Source organism: Nicotiana sylvestris, chromosome 1, assembly GCF_000393655.2.
Source record: "Nicotiana sylvestris chromosome 1, ASM39365v2, whole genome shotgun sequence".
NCBI lineage: Eukaryota > Viridiplantae > Streptophyta > Magnoliopsida > Solanales > Solanaceae > Nicotiana > Nicotiana sylvestris.
This window is the reverse complement of record NC_091057.1, coordinates 1,014,802-1,034,410: the sequence shown is the minus strand read 5'-3', so window position 1 is coordinate 1,034,410 and position 19,609 is coordinate 1,014,802. Positions and strand designations below refer to the sequence as shown.

Sequence of the window (19,609 nt, the reverse complement as noted above, 5' to 3'; positions counted from 1 at the left end):
GAAGGGTAGAGAGGCTATTTCCGGGAGACCCTCGGCTCAACAGAAGAGATAATAATTTCAGAAAAGAAACGAAAGAAGAGATAGGTTACAACAAAAGAAGCAAGAGAAGTGATAATAATATCTTAAACTAGACCAAATAAGTGAAAGGGAGTGCAATAATATAATCATATGCAAAATAACAAAACAGTGTGAACATAACATATACCGCTACCAGACATAAGCAAAACTCTATCAGACTACCCGGTACAAAGAGGGAAAAACTATGAACTACCCCCTAGCCTACAACCCTAATGCTCGACCTCCACGCTTTCCTATCAAGAGCCATGTCCTCAAAAATCTCGAGCCGCGCCATGTCTTGCCTGATCACCTCGCCTCAATTCTTCTTAGGCCGCCCTCTACCTCTTCTCGTACCTGCCCAAGCCAACCGCTCGCACCTCCTAACCGGGGAATCTATGGTTCTCCTTCGCACGTGTCCAAACCATCTAAGCCTCGCTTCCCGCATTTTGTCATCCACGGGAGCAACGCCCACCTTCTCCCTAATAACTTCATTCCTTATCTTATCCAGTTTAGTGTGCCCGCACATCCATCTCAACATCCTCATCTCGGCTACTTTCATCTTCTGGATATGTGAATATTATTGTATGTTACAATGAGCCCTATTTATATGTATACATAACACCATAACATTCTCCTATTTCCTATAACATCGTCAAAGAAAAAATACTCTAAGAAGATATTGCTACAAAGATACTCTATGCTTGCAGGTACGGAAATCAGAAAAAGTTTAGCATGTACAAATTGAAGCAACAGGTCAGTTGGATCGTGAAGGCAGCAATCAAGAAAGCTTATCCAAATTGTAATCTTACAATGGCTTGGATCAGATTCTGTGAAACTCAAACAAGGATGCATCCAATTCCAAGAACTACTGTTGTCTATTGGGAAAAACCAGAGCAAGGTGCCTTCAAGCTAAACACAGATGGTAGCTTTAACAAGGAAGATGGGAAAGCTGGTTTGGGTGGTGCTTTGAGGGGTGATAAGGGTGACATTATTATGGCATTTTAAAAAAGTATATGATAGATCCAAGAGAAGGAACTAAAAACCCCCACCCCCCACCCCCACCCCCCACCCCCCACCCCCCACACAAAAAAAAATGAGGGGGAGAGCCAAATATGTCAGAAGGTTAGAAGAGGGTGTACTTAATTAAGTTTGTATGGTTTAGGGACAGAATACGTTCGTCGCTAAATATTGTTTTTTTCAATTACTCATATATCTTTGATTTTGTATAAATTCGAATGTAAAGGACAAGAAAATCAACCCAATGTAAACAGGTAACTAAACAAACGAAATTAAGTCACATTCACAACAGTAGAAAATATCAAATTTACAATATCACTGCAAACTTGAGTTCTCAATCACAATGCCATTAGGGATCTAACCCTAATTAAGGCAAAAGTAGTGGAAGAAACATACATTAAAACCCCCATATATGCATCCATATTATTCATACATAAACTTTCATATTTATTTATTTATTTCCTATATACTATATAACATTAACTACATGGATGCTTCTTCTTTTATTCCAACATAGTCTTGAAAACTTTAAGGCTGGACTTCATTTTCATCTAAGGCTTTTGCTTCTGCAGCTGAGTAACAACACCTACAGCCTCCATATCTACTGTGTCCACAGCAACCATATCGGCAGCCGCCACCTCCCCAGCCGCCGCCGCCACCTCCCCAGCCGCCGCCTCCACGTCCTCCCCAGCTGCCACCGCCACGTCCACCATAGCCGCCGCCTCCCCAGCCATAGCCGTAACCACCTTGTCCACCATAGCCGTAACCATAACCGTCATCTCTGTTACCAGCCACTGCATGATCATCTTTTTCCGCAACTACAGCATCTTCTGCAAATATAATTTTCACACTATTAGTATAATTTAAAATGTCGTAACATGTTACTATTTGACCTTTTAGATAACTAGTTCCACTTATTAAGTACAGTTACATTGTACTTATATTATTTTCGACCTAACTAATTGTCTAAAAATTCTTTTACGTATAGAAGTTAAGACTCTACTTTAAATTATCAACTAAGATTTGCACATTATTAAAGGGTTTTTTTCACTTTTAGCCCGCGCCAGAAATTATGTACATTCGATAGCCGAAAAGTGTATAAAATTTGTATGATTTTTGTATATAATATGCAGAATGTATATATACAAAAAATATACAAGAATATACATTTTTCTGGATATTATTTTGATATCATTTTCCCATTATTAAATGTACTATAGGAATTCTATAAATAGGCTCAAGTATGAAATTTACGAGGTGTGCAACATCTCCGGCAACCATAGCGGCCGTAACCACCGCAGCAGCCATATCGACAACGGCCTCCGGCCCCGTATTGGTCTGTTTCCTTTGGCTCCTCGCTGTTTATTTCTTCCACTTTTTCATTAGCTGCAACAGTACGGATAAGGGAAATAGAATATTGAAGTTTTTAATTTTGAAACAAACATGGATTTTAAATTATGCTCGTAATTTAAAGAGATGAAAGAAGAAGAAAATTATGCTCGTAATTTAAAGAGATGAAAGAAGAAAATTAACCTAAATAGCTGCACAATCGATTAAATTAAAAATAGCCGACATATGTATAACAATACATATATAATATGTTTGTGCCCTATATAATCAATGCATAAAATATATACTAGAAAAAAATTCGATTGCTACTCGTGTAAAGATAGTCCTATAAGGTAGTTATATATATATATAAAAAGACAATATTCTACTTTTTTCAAATTGAGTAAAATATCATTAACTAATTAAGAGGGTGTTTGGCTAAGCTTATAAGCTGATCAAACTGGCTTATAAGCACTTTTTGGCTTATCTACGCGTTTGGTAAAATTAAAAGTGCTTATAAGCCAAAAATAAGTCAAAAGTCATCAGCTTATAAGCACTTTAAGTTTGACCAAAATATTTACTATTCTATCCCTAAAATACTTCTTTTTAAAACAAAACTCTTTGTATACCCAGTTCTTTAGCTACTTATTATTAATTTCAGCTCATTTATCCAAACATGTAACTCCTTATTTTTTAAATCAGCTTCAGCACTTAAAAATTAAAGTATTTTTCAGCACCTAATGCTTATTAGATATTCTAAATCAGCTAAGCCAAACGGGCTCTAAGTTGTCCCTCTTTAATAGCTCCATCAATAGATAATGGACTGAAATCTCACAATATAAAAAATATTACAATTAGATAAGTTAAAATTAATTAGACAATTAAAGAGAATTTTTTATAATTATATTGATTGATAACCGGAGAAACTAAAATGATGTATGTAAATTAAATTCTTACCGGACGTGCAACACCTACGACAGCCATAGCGGCCCCAACCACCACAGCAGCCATATCGACAACGGCCTCCGTACTGGTCCGTTTCCTTTGGCTCCTCCTCTTTGCTTGTTTCTTTCACTTCATTAGCTGCAATATGTGAACATTAATTAGTAATATACACATATTACTAATTAAATGAATTTTTTGAGTTCAACATTTTCATTAGTTTTTAATTTTCACAACATCCACCAATAGTAAAATTGTAAATAGCTTCTTGCACATATTATGCTAATATGATGAAAAGATATCCATGAAGATAAAGTGTATATATATATATATATATATATATATATATATAGACCAAGTAAAAGCTTATCATATTATGAAAATAGAATGAAGATTAACACTAGCACATGATAAACGTCCAAAGAGTTGAAGCCCTATTTATTTAAGAAAATGATATTGTATAGTCACTCTCAAAATAATAGCCGAAAAATATATTTTTCGTATATATATATATATACTCCCTCCGTTTCAATTTATGTGAACTCATTTGACTGGGCACGGAGTTTAAGAAAAGAGAGAAAACTTGTGGTGTAAAATGAGACACATATATTTTGTGTGGCTATAAATCATTGCATAAAGGTAAATTATTTTCAAATAAGGAAATAGGTTCGCATAAATTGAAACGGAGGGAGTATATATATATATTTTTGCGGCTATGTACTAGTTATAAATAATTTTCACCGTGGGCTAAAAGTGATCTCTGCCCTTTTACTTAGGCACCTAGTTCAGTCAAAAGTGCTATTATAACTTGCATTTTAAGTAAGGGCGTAACTATATCGGGTTCACATAATAAGAAACTCTTTTTAATTACTATATTTTTCAAGTGAATAAAGATCTTACAATTTATTCTAGTAACTAGTAAAGAAGAGAAGATCAGAAATTATATAGAAGAGTAAGATATATACTACGTAGTAATTATTTTTGTTCATGCGAAAGAAAAATGAGGTAAATATTTAAAACACAAAACTTCTATATCATAATAATAGAAATATATGAAAAGTTACTCTATACCCTTCTTCTTTTCATCTTTGGATGTTTCAGTAGCAATTACAGAATAGGATATGAGAAGAAGAAGGAAAAACAAAGGGAGAATACAATTCTTTAGCTTCATTTTTTGGGTAATAAAACTATGTTGGAAGTGAGTAAATTTGCTTTCAAATCCATATTTTATAGCAAAAGAGGAGTAGTAGTAATATTACTATAATGGAGAAAAAACCAAAAAAATTCATTAAATGAAGCCAATAATTTCAATACTTTTTCTTCTATGCCTATCTATGCAAATGTTGTTGGTTGTTGAGGATTTTGGATCCTTTCTAATATTTTCAAAATCTTATCAAAGCAATTTTTTTCGATCTTCATCTTTTTCAAACGTTTATCAATTTGGTTACAATATGTGCATATCTTTTTCAAACGGGACGCCTTATTTGGTCGCCCCCATTTAACCTATACCCATTTTTTAAAAAACTTTTTAACTTGTACTCACTTCTTAAATAACTTCAGCTCCATTTTTCCTCCTCCTTCTCCATCACCGTCACAACCTCACCCCCAATATAATGAACGTAAAGAGTACAAGGTTTTCACCGGCCTATAGGTCATAGCTACTCAATAGCATGGATGGAATTATAAAGCCACAAGAAAACTCTAATCTATTCTAGAAGAGATTTGCAGGCACTCCTCATTGCAACAGTCATCTTTTATGATTATGTGTTCCCAACCCTCTGTTAATGTCATGTCAACCAACTGTCATCTTTTAGTCTGTTTCTGTAGTTCTTAAATCCTCGATCTCAAAGGTAGCTAATATCCAAGAATTTATTGTATGTAATACATGTTGCTTAAATGACGTCCATATGATTCTCCGAAGCATGATATTTGACGATCCTAGCACCTCCAATAACTGAAGTCTCCCATTTACAACACAAAAACTTCAGCTCTAGAGCTGAAGTTTTTGTGTTGTAACTGGAAACTTCAGCCCTAGAGCCGAATATTAATAGGTGGTAAAAAACTTCAGCTCTAGAGCTGAAGTTTCCCATTTACAACACAAAAACTTCAGCTCTAGAGCTGAACTTCAGGCCCGGCTACTAGAATGCTGAAGTTTTGCGTGATTGCCTTTGTTACTTCAGTCCCGTATGCTGAAGTTATGCGAAAAAGCGGGTACGCTTGCAATGTTTTTGCAAAGCGGGCACAGGTTAAAATGTGGTACAAAAAACGGGTATAGATACAACTGCCCCACGTTTTCATCACTATCAGTTTTATAAAGTTGACGGTCTTTTTTTTTAACCAAAAATTTTGTACCTTTATTTTTATAGCAAAGCTAGCTGCTTCCAGAATATTAGCTTACCCTTTCTTCTTTTTTTTTAAATTTCGTTTTCATTATTTAATACCCAAAATTTGGACATCATTTGTAAGAAGTCAAGAATGTTCTGTTATAGATGATTTCACTATAGAAGTCAACCACTGAGGTATGCACATTATCAGCCTTGGTTGACCAAGACAAGGATATGCTTCAGCCTTCAGGAGAATATTATGTTTAAAATTAATAAATTAATTACTATTTGGGGAATCAAATATATATTTTTTAGATATAGAATTTTTCACATTTAAAAATCTTTAATTATAAAAAATTGAGATCCCCAAAGAGTCTAATTTTGTTGGTTTTTCTGGAGGTTGTATATATTATGTGAAGATTTTGTTGATATATTTTAAAATGAAATAGTACTTTGAGTTATTGTAAATATAAATTTGGAATAAATTCAAAATTAGCCAGATTTACAAGTGTTCATTCAAAAATAGCCACAGTTTCAAAAGTAATCGTATTTTAATCACTTTTCATGTAAAGATAAATCTGAACCAAAATACTGTTCAAAATCCAAAAAAATACTCCAGTATATTATACTGGAGTTCCAGCATAAGTATACTGCTGGTCCAGCATAATATACCTACAATCTCCAGTATATTATACTGGAACTTTTCGCGTGTTGGGAGTTCCAGCATAATATTCTGGAAGTTCATATACATGTCAACCGATCTCCAGTATATTAAGCCGGAACCTTCCGTGTTGCAGCAAAATAGTAGCTATTTTTTAATAACTTTGTAAATACTGACTATTTTTGAATGACCAATTCGAAAACTAGCTAGCACGTGCTATTTTTACTATAAATTTTATTTCGTATTTTGTAAAGCCAAAAGTTGGTTCTCGAATTGGGCCGAAAGGCACGCTTGATATCATACATGGGCTAAAGATCAGGCTTTTGCTAGTAACAAGTCTTAGGGATTGATGGAATAGCCTTCAGTCTAATAGCCTATTTGGCAAAACTTCTACGGTCAACTTATTTTGAAAAGTATTTTCGTAAAAATGTATTTTTGATAATAAAAAAAACAGTTTGTATTTAGCTAATTAATTTAAAAAGTATTTTTGAACAATAATTAGTATTTGGCCAAGCTTTTAAAAAGTATTTTTAAGTATATTTTTTTCAAAAATATTTTTCGTAAAAGTACTTTTGGGGTAGAAACTATTTTTTTCTGCTTCTCAAAAATTATTTCTGCTTCTACTCAAAAATATATTTTTTTTCCTTCTAAAAACATCACCATCACCTTAACATTAGAAGAAGAAAAAACTTTTGGCCAAACAGGCTATAAAACTGAACGTTTGGTATTTTTCTCACGATTTCATATTAACATCTTCCAATCAATCAACAAAAATCAAGCTTTATGTAACAAATCAATTTTGCCTATCTATATCTATCTATCTATTTATATTATTATAAAAACACGAATATTGTACGTTAAATATTGAACGACAAAAATATTCTTGAAATATTGATCGACTCTTTTAACCTTAAGAAATTAAATTAAGCTTCATTACATCCGGGATAAAATAGTAACAATCGCTAATGGAATTCCTTATATTTATGGTCTTTGAAGGCAAGTAAAATTTAAGTATTTTTGTTATATCCTGTTATCTAAAACTTTCTTTCCATTGATGCTGCTAATCATAGTCCTTTGTCATTTTATTATTATTTTTATTTAAGTAATTTTTGTTATTTATATTTAGGTGCAAATATTTGCTTTTCTTTATTTGTTATGTTCTTAGGAATGGAACACAATTGATTCTTTCTTAAGAAGGTAATTTCCTCTTTTATTTACATTACGAATTCTCGGAATTGAAAATATTTGATTCCTTCTTAAAAATATATTTTCCTTTTTAGTTGTGTTAGAAATTTAGGGATGCTTTTAAAAGCTTTTTATTCAGTTTGGGTTAGGAATTTTAGGAATGTATTTTCTTACTTTAAACACAATTTAATTCCTTCTTGAAAAATGCTACTTTATTAATAAATAAAAAAATCTTCCGCGAGGTTGCCTTTAAATATCCAAGATTAATTTATCTTTGTATATAATTTTGTCCTACCTAAAATTTAATATTACTTGATCATTGCATGTTTTTAAATAAAATAAATATATTAAATAAGATATGAGCATATTGCATATTTCTACACTATCAATAAATATAAATACTATCTAACATAATTAAGTTGATTATATATGCAAGTTTAGACGATGTTTGATTTTTTTCATGTAATGACAATGATTTTTTGCATTTAACTTTTTTTATTTTTGCCACATTAATTGCTTTACAACAAGCCATATATACATCTTTTATAAAAAATAATGCTTGCATTACGGCAAGTTGTCTACGTCACACCCATTGAGGTGCGGTCATTCCCTAGACCTTGCATGAATGCGGGACGCCTTGTGCACCAAGCTACCCTTTAATTGATTAAATATTTACGTGCAACGCACGTACATAGAGACTAGTATTATTATAAAAGCATGAATAAAATGTTGGATTACAAAAATAACTTTATAATATTAAGTATAGTAACTCACAATAAAAGAACATAATTGGAATTCTAGACATTAGCCTTATAATCCTATTAGTTTTATGACACAATATCACATATTAGGAATCCTATTACCTTTATGAATTAGATTTTATTCTTTTATTTTTTTTAAAAAAAAATCAATGTTTGTTACTATTGAAATTCCTATATAAAGAAATAAATTTACACTACGCAATGTCAGTACACTCCGTTTGTGAAAAGCCCAAGAGTCTCCTTAACAGGACGTTTCGTAAATGTCCAAAAGTCACTTTCTTTTATTTAAATATTATTAAATAATTATATATACATATTTAGAAGCACATTGATTGTTGTATTATTATGAATTCACGTAGTATGCTAATGTAACAATTTTTTTGGCATTTAGATAATTGTTGTATTATTATAATATAATTATTAATTAAATTTTATTGTTCCTTCATATAAATAAATATTTAAACTATCATGTGTCATTATTAACGTGCAACGCACGTTTATAGATACTAGTACTATATTAAAAGCACAAATGCCCTTAGTGAAATGTCGTTCGCTTTTTTTACCCTTTAAAAATAAGCTTTACATTGGACAAAACTGTAATTGTAGTTTAATTATTTATATAATATATAGGACTTTAAGATAAGCTAAACTTTATTTATTAAATATTTTTTCTTTAAGGTATCTTAAAACTCCTAATATTTAGGAATCTAAATTGAGTAAAATTTTACTTATAAATATTTTTTCCTTATTTAAATCGTGTAACAATTTTCCTCAAATTTGACTCTTTCATGTTTACAAGTTTTAACACTTTTGGAATTATAACAAAAGACTTTTGCAAGTTTCTGCCTTCGTTTTAATTTTTGTAGGAATCATTAGCATTTTTCAATGTTAATCCAAACTTTTACATGTGCACAACGAGTTTAAGTTGACTTATAAATTTGCTATTTTTAATATAAATCTTTTAATCAATAATGATGGATAACATGTAAGTTATATTTTATGTCAGATATTATATCATTCAAATTATATTTATAACATTAAAACTTTAAAATTAACTAACATTTTGCTATTAATCTTTATTTATTTGGATTCTGAGGGAGTTCTAATATTTAGAAATTCAACATCAAACAAAATTTTAACTTATATAACTTATTTTCTTATCTGAATGGCGTAAAATAATCTTTAGTGAAATTCATATCCTAAGAAGAAAAGAAAAAATTTAAATTCAATTTCTTATTTATCAAGATCTAATAACAATCGTGAATATTGAATATCTCCAAACTAAGTTGCACACATTTTAATAATTTTTCTTTGGATCAAAGAATAATCGAGAATATCAAGATATATTATCTTCTCTTTAAGTTGAAAAATTCAATCAAAATTATTATATCATCAGTTCAAATGAGAAAAATGAGTTTGGATATAACGGCGAACAAAGAAACCAAAAATAACAAAGTCAATAAAGAATAAGTAAGAAATTATCATTTGAATATAATATCATTCGCTTTTATTTGTTGATTTCATAATGGACTAAATTGTTATTTAGGTTATTTTCTAATATTTAGGAATTTGAAATCCTAATATTTAAGAGTTTGAAATTTTTAAAAATAGGTTGATCATTAATGCTTTCTATATTTTAACTAAGTAAAAACTACTAATATGTAGCAACTCAAAATATATATATAGATCTCTAGCCCAATATTTTGAACTTTATAAATATTTCTAAAATATATTACTTACCAAGTTGCCCCATTTATACCAACCACTCGATTTTCTCTTCATCTTCTAATTTCATAATGCTTATGAATGTTCTTTATAATGTTTGGTGATGAAAAGTTAGTATACTTCCTAATTTTAGTGATGTAAAGGTTAAACCTCAAGGTCTTTAAAAGTATATCCTTCCCAAACCCATGAAAGAAAATAGTGAATAAGAAGATTTGTTGAAAAAGAGAATTAACTAATATAACTCTTAAGTTACATGATAATTTTATTATCATTAATAATCTGAAACTTATAGTGAAAATTTTTAGAGTTTAAACGAGAGATAAAAGAGACGTGATCGACAAGATTCAATAACACTAATAATTCTGCAAATATGATGATCCAAAGTAAAATATTAGATAGATATTTTACCCTTTAAAAATAATTTTTTATTGGATAAAATTATAACTATTTAGAAGACAAAATGTATTCTAAATGAGTTGTAATTTTTCATCATTCACTATAAAGAATGGTAACTCCCTATATTTTTTATACATTACTTCTTGTAAAATATTAACTCAACATTGGCGGAGACAAACGAGAAAAAATAATAGTAAGGCATTTGAGGACTTATGTGATGACAAATTACTTTTTCTAATTTGTATTTACAACTCAAATATATTATGTGGTATATATAAGAAAGATAGAGAGAGATTTTCTCAAAATCGTATATTCACGAATATAGTATACACGCGCAAAGCGCGTACCCTAAGACTAGTTATAGGGAAAAGTAGCAAAGTGCAAAGACTGAAGCAAACCAAGAGGGACTATCAATCGTGTGTGATACGAAGCCCATTGCCGCGACTAATTCGGATTCGAGTCAATAGCCTCACTAAAGTAATGTATTCGACGCAAAATTTTATATGTATCTCTTAAGGAGTAATGAATCTTGAAAGAATTTTGATGTTATAATTTGATTTTTTTTAAATACTCCTTTTATTTAATATGCTTTCTATTTGAAAGAAAATTTATATAAAAACATAATTCACAATTTAAATATAATTCTCTGGCATCATTTATTTTTAAGTTTCAACAAGTTAATAAGGTGACACATAATTCACCATACTATACCATGATAACTAATTACTTGTATATAGTTACTAGCTAATATTGAGCTATTAAATTAATAAGTATTGTTTCTCGTAAACGTGAAAAAAATTAGGAAAATAATTACAAAAAAATTATGGACTATTATATAATAAAGACATAACAAAAGTTAATAAATAAATACTTTTAAATAAAAAATATTTAAAATTTACAATCATAGCAGTCTTAGTGGATAACGTGCAATAATTTTTGTTTTAATTATGACATAAAATGTTCTCAACTTAATGATTTATGATTAATAAAAAGTAATTTTGAATAGTCAAGATTTATTAAGAAAATTTGAGGATTGACAAGGTTAGTTACGCACAATTGCATAAAGTTCTACTAGGCGAACCCAGTACGCTGGGCGTTGGGCGTGTCCTGGGCGTAAGCCCCGACAGCCGAGGCGTAAGTCTCACGGAACTAAGCCCCACACATAAACCCAGGGGCATTTTGCGTGTGCTCCGCCCCAGGGCGATCCCCGATCGAGTCCAATTCTGCCTTTTAAAATAGAGCTATAAACCTATCAAATACACCAGCCTTTATGCCACAACAGTCCAGTTTAGGAATCTGGGAAAAAGGTTCCTAAAGTGTACGATTAGAAACCATGTGGTTTTTGAGTTTGAGATGGCTATCTTTTAAATTCATCCTTGATCATATTTCTGAATTTATGTAGTAAATTTACCATACTTAAGAGCATTGGAGTGAGCAAATAATTAAGAACAATAAGAACAATATTATCATATTAATATTCAAAAGTACCATCTGCGCATTGTGCGGGTTTTAATACTAGTACAACAGATAAAGTTCAATAGCTATAACCCATTAAATTAAACATTATAGACAATAATTCAAACTCGCCAATTGAATAATCAATGATAGGAAAAGTAAGGCGCATTCAGAAAATGTACTTATTGATCTTCCAAAAATAGGAAGAAAAAAAAAGATATCTATTTTATATTAAAAGGAGAGTAGTGAAGCAGGAGGTTAAGCCAAGTGGCAAATTAAAATGAAGCCACTTGGCAATTTTAAGACAACACTAATAATTATGAATTATAAATAGAAACATAATTAATGGAAGTAGTTGAATGAATCTTATACATAATATAAATAGATCTTAGACAAATCTAATCTATATGTCAATATTTATATTTATGTGTAATTTTGTATCTATATCTATATATTGATCCACTCATAGATTTATATTCTAAATTAATATAGAATAGTATAATTCAGCTAGCCTTTTGTGTATAATTCAATCATGGTAGATCTCTTCTTTTTTTTGGACAAGGAATCAATTGAAATATATGTTTAGTATATTACATATTCTTTTTTATTTGCAACAATAATTATTTATTTAGTACAAGCTTTGTATCTGATCTTATTTGTATATAATATAATTATTGTGTATCTTTAGTTAAACTTTTGTGTATAATTCAATTATGGCATATCTCTTCTTCTTTTTTTGACAAAGAATCAATCAAAATTTTAATTTTGTAGCTTACACATTCCTTTGAGTTTAAATAATAATTGTTTATTTGGAAAATAAATATTGCAATAGAGAGTAGTACAAGCTTTGATGTATCTAACCTGATTTGTGTACAATATAATTACTATAGGTATTTTTTTTGACAAGGAACATCAAATTAATAATTAGAAAAAATATCTGTTGGGAAATTGTATAGATATTCTTGATTTATATTTTCATATTTGGAATAATATTATATGGCAAAGAGTATTTAAATTTCAAATGCACAACAATACACTTGTATAAATAATGCTACAGAAAGGAATGAAAGACGTCTATTTTTTTCTTCTTCTCTTTGTTTTAATTTGCTTTGCATTGATAATTTATTTATTAAATGACATACTTTAGTTTAACCATGGTGGATTTTTTATTAGACAATTAAGTTCATGTGTTTCCTCTATGCATTCATTATTTGATGAGCTAAACTAAAGAGGAATAAAGAAGCATTATGATTCTATAAAAAGAAATTTAGTTGGCCTTATAAATTTTTATTTGTGCTTCATTGTTGAAACTAGAGAGTTGTATCTCTTTTTATTAAGCAAATTTTTTAAATGTATAAATATAGTAACTGTATATTGTGTATCTATATTTGTTAGAGATGTGATATTCTATAAGATATTATAGGAATATGATATTTTGAGAATATTCTTAGGAGAAATTATAGGGAGTATGAGCTTAAACTCATGTATATATACTCTTCTTTCTAGAAATGAGAAAGCAGGTCAGATCCATCTAAAAGTTGTGCAAACTCTTCTGTATTACCTTTCCCGTTTGTGCATTCTCTTTTTCTTTCTTATTTATGATACTTTGGAAAAAAAAATTAACCTTTATATGTTATTATTCTAAATTTTCATTCAATTTTTTGTTGTTGTTGTTGTACTTAGAACTTTATTGATATTCTTTTTGTTTTCAAATGTTTTGCTATTTAAATGTAGCCATATCTTTGACTAAGAAAGTTAAGGAAGGAGGTGTTTATTTCTGAGTCATTTTCTCATTAGTATATGCCTCAAAAGAACATGACTTGAAATGGTAAGCATACCTAAAAAGGATATCGAATTCAGTTGCACTTCGTCTTTATTATGGATTAATTCTCATTGCTTATCTTCAAAACTTCTTATGCACTTCTCTACTTTTGCAAATAACAAAAGCTATTATTTCTTTGGTATATCTGGAGTATAGTTGTAACAAAAATATATGTATTTATGATATATAAAATAGAGTAGTGGACAACAATATTAAGCCACATGGCACTTTTAGGACAAAATCTAATAAAATTTAGGGTAAAGTCCAATAATATTTGTAATAAAATATACTAGAATTAGAAAAAATCTTCTAAAAATATTATATATATATAATACCAAGTGGCAAGCTAATAAAAAGCCACTTGATAATTTTGAGATAATATCTGTTAGACTATGTAATAAAATTAAATTTGAATTAAAAGATAAATATTTGAATCTATAGATGAAGATTTTGAATTGAATTGGAACCCGTTTGGATTCGCTTATTTTAAGTTCGTTTAAGCCAAAATAGCTTTTAAATCATTTTGTAGCGTTTGGACAAAGTAAAAAAGTACTTTTAAGCATTTATTTTTAAGCTAAAATGATAAAAATAAGCCAAAAACTAGAATTCCTAACTTATGACTTTTGGCTTAAAAGTCACTTAAAACAAACCCATCCAAACTGGCTCTTGAAATATAAAAATAATTATGTTGAATTAAAAGATAAACATCTTCTTAAAAAACAGTGAGAATAATGGTGAAGATATTATTTAAACAAAAGTTTTCAATTAGTAAACTTAACACTTTCAATATATAAAGTTTTCGAATTTGTACGGAAATATAAAAAGAATTATTTTAAATTGAAAGATAAACAATTTTATGAAAAGCATGAATAATAATGTTAAAGGATATTATTTTAAACAAAAATTTCATAATAAACGTAATGTTCTTTTAAAATTATGAATGCAGTATTACACTTATAAGTAAAAATGTTTAAGAATATCTTATAAAGCAATTAACTAAAATTTATTTGATTTCTCCAACAATAACGTAATATCATTTTTTGACAAAAAATTTTACAGGAGCATCATTTTCTTTGATGCCTAAATAGTGTAACTATAAGTTGTTGCAATTGATGGTAAACTACATTATTTTAATTTGCTTTTGCTTCTCCTTAAAATCATTTTCTTTCCAAAAGCTTGGTCAAACACCTTAATTTTAGAAAAAAAATATTGTTACCTCAAAAGAAGCTTGGCTAAATACTCTAACAATGTTCGCGCATCGCGCGGGTACTAATACTAGTTTTAATTTACAGTAAGTCTCAAATTAATTTGTCGCTATGATTGATTTCTTTGTTCTTTAGTAAAACGGACTATAAGCTTGTATTTCTGGTGCTATTTCGAAATATTAAAATTAATCTACCTCCGTCACCGATCTTATTGGGAGCAAAAATTATATGTCATTGTGAGGTTTAGAAGAACGAGATTTTAACATCGTTACATGGCCCTAAACAGGGAATTGTGGAGATCGAGCATTAAGGTTATAGGTTAGGGGAAATTATGATGTCTTTTTTACAACGCACTAGAGTGAGACTAGCCAGTTAGAAGTTAGTCTTAGGATGCTATTGATCAACTACTGATGATGGGCTTTATCTGCTGTGTATTAATACCTTATATCTTTCTCGTATTTCTTATATCTCTTATATTGCTGTTACTTTATTTTTTATGGCATTTATGTTAGGTTATGGATTTCATGGTATTTTATGTTGTTTTATTATGAGTCTATTGATAGTACTAATATAGTGTCTCTTGTTGCCTCTTTGAGCCGAGGGTCTCCTGGAAACAGCCTCTCTGCCCCTCGGGGTAGAGGTAAGGTCTGCGTACATATTACCCTCCCCAGACCCCACTTGTGGGATTACACTGGGTTGTTGTAGTTGACATTTTGTGTGGTATAATTGCAAATCCATCTAGACATCACCATTACAAAATGAACTTAAAAAATAGGTTACTCGCAATGAAACACACTTATAGCAGACAGATTGCAATTATCTAAGACAGCACCGAAGTAGAGGCGGATCCAGGATTTAAATACTATAGGTTTAACTTTTAAAGTTTTTAGCATTGAACTCATTATATTTTAAAAGTTATGAGTTCATATCCAATATTTTTGCAATTTTAATGAATTTTTACATATAAATTTTTACACCATGTTAAAAGTTATGGGTTCAGTTGAACTCGTTAGTTGTTCACTACATCCGCCTCTGCACCAAAGTATCTAATTGTAAAACTAACGAATTCAATACCTATTAATAAAATCCTTATTAAATTAAAGGGACTTATATACTCATCGAATAATTTTTTTTGTTTTTTATTGTATTATCCAACATTTAATATTATTGTATTGTTAATAAAAAAATTTATTAGCATATTATTTGTTTAATATTTTTGTCTACTATTTTCTTTTTATAATATAATAGAAGATATATATTGTATTACTCTTGAAATAATTTTTATTTTAAATTTTATCCAATTGTTCTCAATAATATTATCTAAAATTTAATAAATAAAATCTCTATTAAATTAATGAGTCTTATATATGCATCGAATAACTTTTTTTTTCTATATATTTCTTTATTGTATTATCCAAGTATTTAGTATTGTTGCATTATTAATAGAAATTTTTATTAATAACATACTACTTTGTTTAAATTTTTATGTGCTACTTTTTTATAATATAATAGAAAATACATATTTTTTTATTTTTTATTTAAATTCAAAAACAATAACCAATAACTATTTGTACCATGTGGCTTAACGAGAGGGCTTTTTTCTCTCATTTTAATACTCCCTCCGGTCCAAAATAAGAGATTTTTTAGCCTTTTTCTTGTGGTCCAAAATAAGTGATTTTTCCAAATTTCAAGAATGAATTAATTATTTTTTTAAGGAGTGTGTTAAGGAGTGTTTATTGAGATAGTAAAGGTTAATATCGCCAATTTCATCGTTAATTAATGCTAAAAGGTGGATTTCTTAATCTGTGTGAAAACATCCAAAAATCACTTATTTTGAACCGAAGGGAGTAATATATAGATTACAATTGGATTTGAATGAGAACACATAAGTATCATCATTTTATAGCCACTAACCAGTGATACAAGTCTAACCATACCAATTAATTTACTCAAACAATCTTAATGCAAAAATTAGCATAACTACCAATTTTGGTTACAGATGCAGAACTGTAAAATATTACACCAAAAGTTAGCCAAATTTTCTTCTATACATCACCAAACTCTAATTGAACTCATAAACGCAACAGAAACCAAAAGATAAAAACAGAGCAAAAACCTACCAAATTTCAAGAGCTAGTGAATTTGGTAACAGCCTTAGTACCCTCAGAAACAGCATGTTTAGCCAATTCACCGGGAAGGACCAATCGGACGGCGGTTTGAATTTCCCGTGAAGTAATAGTCGGCTTCTTATTGTACCTAGCAAGTCTAGAAGATTCCTGAGCAAGCTTCTCAAAAATGTCGTTGATGAAACTGTTCATGATACCCATGGCTTTGCTTGAAATTCCGATATCAGGGTGAACCTGTTTCAGCACCTTGAAAATGTAGATCTTGTAAGTCTCAATTGACTTCTTTGACCTCTTCTTCTTCTTGTCTCCGGCTGCGGCTGCGGCGGCGGCGCCGTCCTTGGGAAGTTTCTTCCCGGCCTTTGATGATTTCTCGGCAGCTGGTTTTTTCTCAGCCTTTGGTGCCATTTTAAGAGGAGATTAGCAAAAATTGTAGGAAATGGGAGGGATTTTGAGTTCGAATTATGTGAAGGAAATGGCGTAAACAGATTTGTTATATAACAAGTTGGGGCGAGCTATTGATTAGTTACTTTGGGATGACGCGGATCGTGAGTTTCAGCCGTTTGATGTTTTAGTCAATCAACGGTGTAGAATGAAGCATGACTTGGATTAAATTAATCTCCTCCTACTTTGGAGGGAAAGCAAGATTTTCCCTTTTGTTTTTTTTTTTCATAGTAAAACAAGATTTCGTCTAGGGGTGTTCATAAAAATCCGAAAAATCGAATTAAACCGAAAACCAAACCAAATCGAGCAAAAAAATCGATACTTTTTGGTTTGGTTTGGTTTTAGTTTTGAATTTTAAAAACTCATCAAATTTGGTTTGGTTTTGGTTTTAATCAGAAAAAACCTAAACCAAACCGACTATAGGAGTAGATATTTCAAATTTATTATTACACCTATATATATGTATATTGTTATACAAAATTTTAAAAAATTTATGGTAAATGTTAATAGTTTGTACTTTTAATATAGTTATTTACCTTTACATTCTAGTTTGATTCGTAGTTTTCTTTTGTTTAGTGTAAGAATCTATTTCGTGTTAAAAATAACATATTTTAATTGAGTCCTTAAATTATTCATCACTATTTGATTCAATTATCATCAATATATTTTGATAAATAATAGATTTCTCAAAGGGCAATTGATTCGATAGTGTTACATTGAAAATGTGGCCGTCGGAATATGTGTTTGATAGCGTATGTCTTATATTTAAGAAAAAACTGACAAATAACAGGAAAAATCGAAAAACCGACATAAAGCGAATCGAGAAAAACCGACTTAATTGGTATGGTTTGGTTCTAATATTTGAAAATCGACTTACTTGGTTTGATTTTTTTTTATGGAAAAACCGATCCAAACCGAACCATGAACACCCCTAATTTCGTCCTACCCCCCCCCCCCCCTCTTTTTTTTATTTATTTATAAATATACACCTTATGTGTTGCAAAATCAAATATTTACGCTCATTATATATATATATATATATATATATATATATATATATACACACATATTATATTAGTCTCACGGTACGCGCGTTACGTGTGTACCCTATATTGATGAGAATTATATTTTTTAAATATATAAATAACATTCAAACATGGTTTTAGTCACAAAAATAATATAAAGTAAAAGTTTGAGTTCTTGAAAATGATAAATATTGATCATGAACTTAACACACATACAAAGAATTTTATTCATTTATTCATGACCTTTTCTAATAACATTTATTTAAGTAACAAATTAAGTTAACGTATACAAAAGAATTTATTAGTAATTTGAAATTAGAATATCTTATGAATATTGCTTTTGTCTTAATAACCATGAATATTATGATTCTTTACGTAGTAATCAATAAAAATGGACAATTAGGTTAATAATTTTATCATAATATTATAATTGATTTAAAATTATAATTATTATGAAAAATAATTAAATGCCAATGTTATCCTATTTGAAATTTATTTTAAGGGTAAAAAGGTTTATTAATATTTCACTATGAGGCTTTGTGCTTTTATAATAGTTGATATATATATATAAAATATTGCATTCTGCCTATTAAAATGAACTTGAAAATAACTTTTCAATTTTTTTAGAAATGCTCTTAGATCTCTAAAAGTTATGTATTTTTGCTAAAACTGAAAAGTTGAATATACATCAATTTCAAAAATTTAAATTTTTTATTTTATACTCGAATATAACTTTTAGTAAGTATACTTACATATAGAGATTAGGTGCACATACAACGCACATAACGTGAATTTTACCAAATAATAAAGTCTCCTAACCAAAAGATATTAGCCAAAAATAAACGCATTCAATACTCCGACATAGGGGCGAAATTTAGGCTAGGCAGAATTTTTAACTACAAAAAAGGTCTCCAAAACCTTAAAGCTATAAACTACTCCAACATACGTAGGGAGTAGAACGAATAGGAAAAAAATTAGGCAAAATTTTATTACCTTTTCTAGACGGTTAATAATAGGAGAATAATTAAATAGCTATTCCTAAATTATAGGAGAATTAATTAAATGATTATTTCTAAATATTAATGAAATACGTAAATTACTATTTTGTCTAATGTGAACTCTATATTTTAAAGGGTAA

The 19,609-nt window shown here is 29.4% G+C and overlaps 2 protein-coding genes across 2 annotated transcripts; both read right to left on the bottom strand.

Moving 5' to 3' along the window:
- Positions 1-1,602: 1,602 nt before the first annotated feature.
- LOC104219161 (late embryogenesis abundant protein M17-like) lies at positions 1,603-4,516 on the bottom strand. The gene is made up of 4 exons (XM_070161830.1): positions 4,417-4,516; positions 3,361-3,486; positions 2,329-2,460; positions 1,603-1,904 (listed from the first exon to the last, which is right to left on the bottom strand). Exons 1-4 carry the CDS (start codon positions 4,514-4,516, stop codon positions 1,603-1,605), a joined length of 660 nt encoding a protein of 219 aa, XP_070017931.1.
- A 12,233-nt stretch (positions 4,517-16,749) lies between these two features.
- On the bottom strand, positions 16,750-17,466 carry LOC104219152 (histone H2B-like). Its single transcript, XM_009769792.2, has one exon. The coding sequence runs from the start codon at positions 17,408-17,410 to the stop codon at positions 17,006-17,008; it is 405 nt and encodes a 134-aa protein (XP_009768094.1). The 5' UTR covers positions 17,411-17,466; the 3' UTR covers positions 16,750-17,005.
- Positions 17,467-19,609: the final 2,143 nt, after the last annotated feature.

What these genes read in the sequence shown, in the direction of transcription:
- LOC104219152 (XM_009769792.2), bottom strand. Translation starts at nt 17,410, where the DNA reads ATGGCACCAAAGGCTGAGAAAAAACCAGCTGCCGAGAAATCATCAAAG.
- LOC104219161 (XM_070161830.1), bottom strand. Translation starts at nt 4,516, where the DNA reads ATGAAGCTAAAGAATTGTATTCTCCCTTTGTTTTTCCTTCTTCTTCTC. An exon ending in CAAAGATGAAAAGAAGAAGG is followed by an intron (nt 3,487 to 4,416) that starts GTATAGAGTAAC and finishes CACATATTGCAG; the next exon opens with CTAATGAAGTGAAAGAAACA. An exon ending in TCGTAGGTGTTGCACGTCCG is followed by an intron (nt 2,461 to 3,360) that starts GTAAGAATTTAA and finishes GTACTGTTGCAG; the next exon opens with CTAATGAAAAAGTGGAAGAA.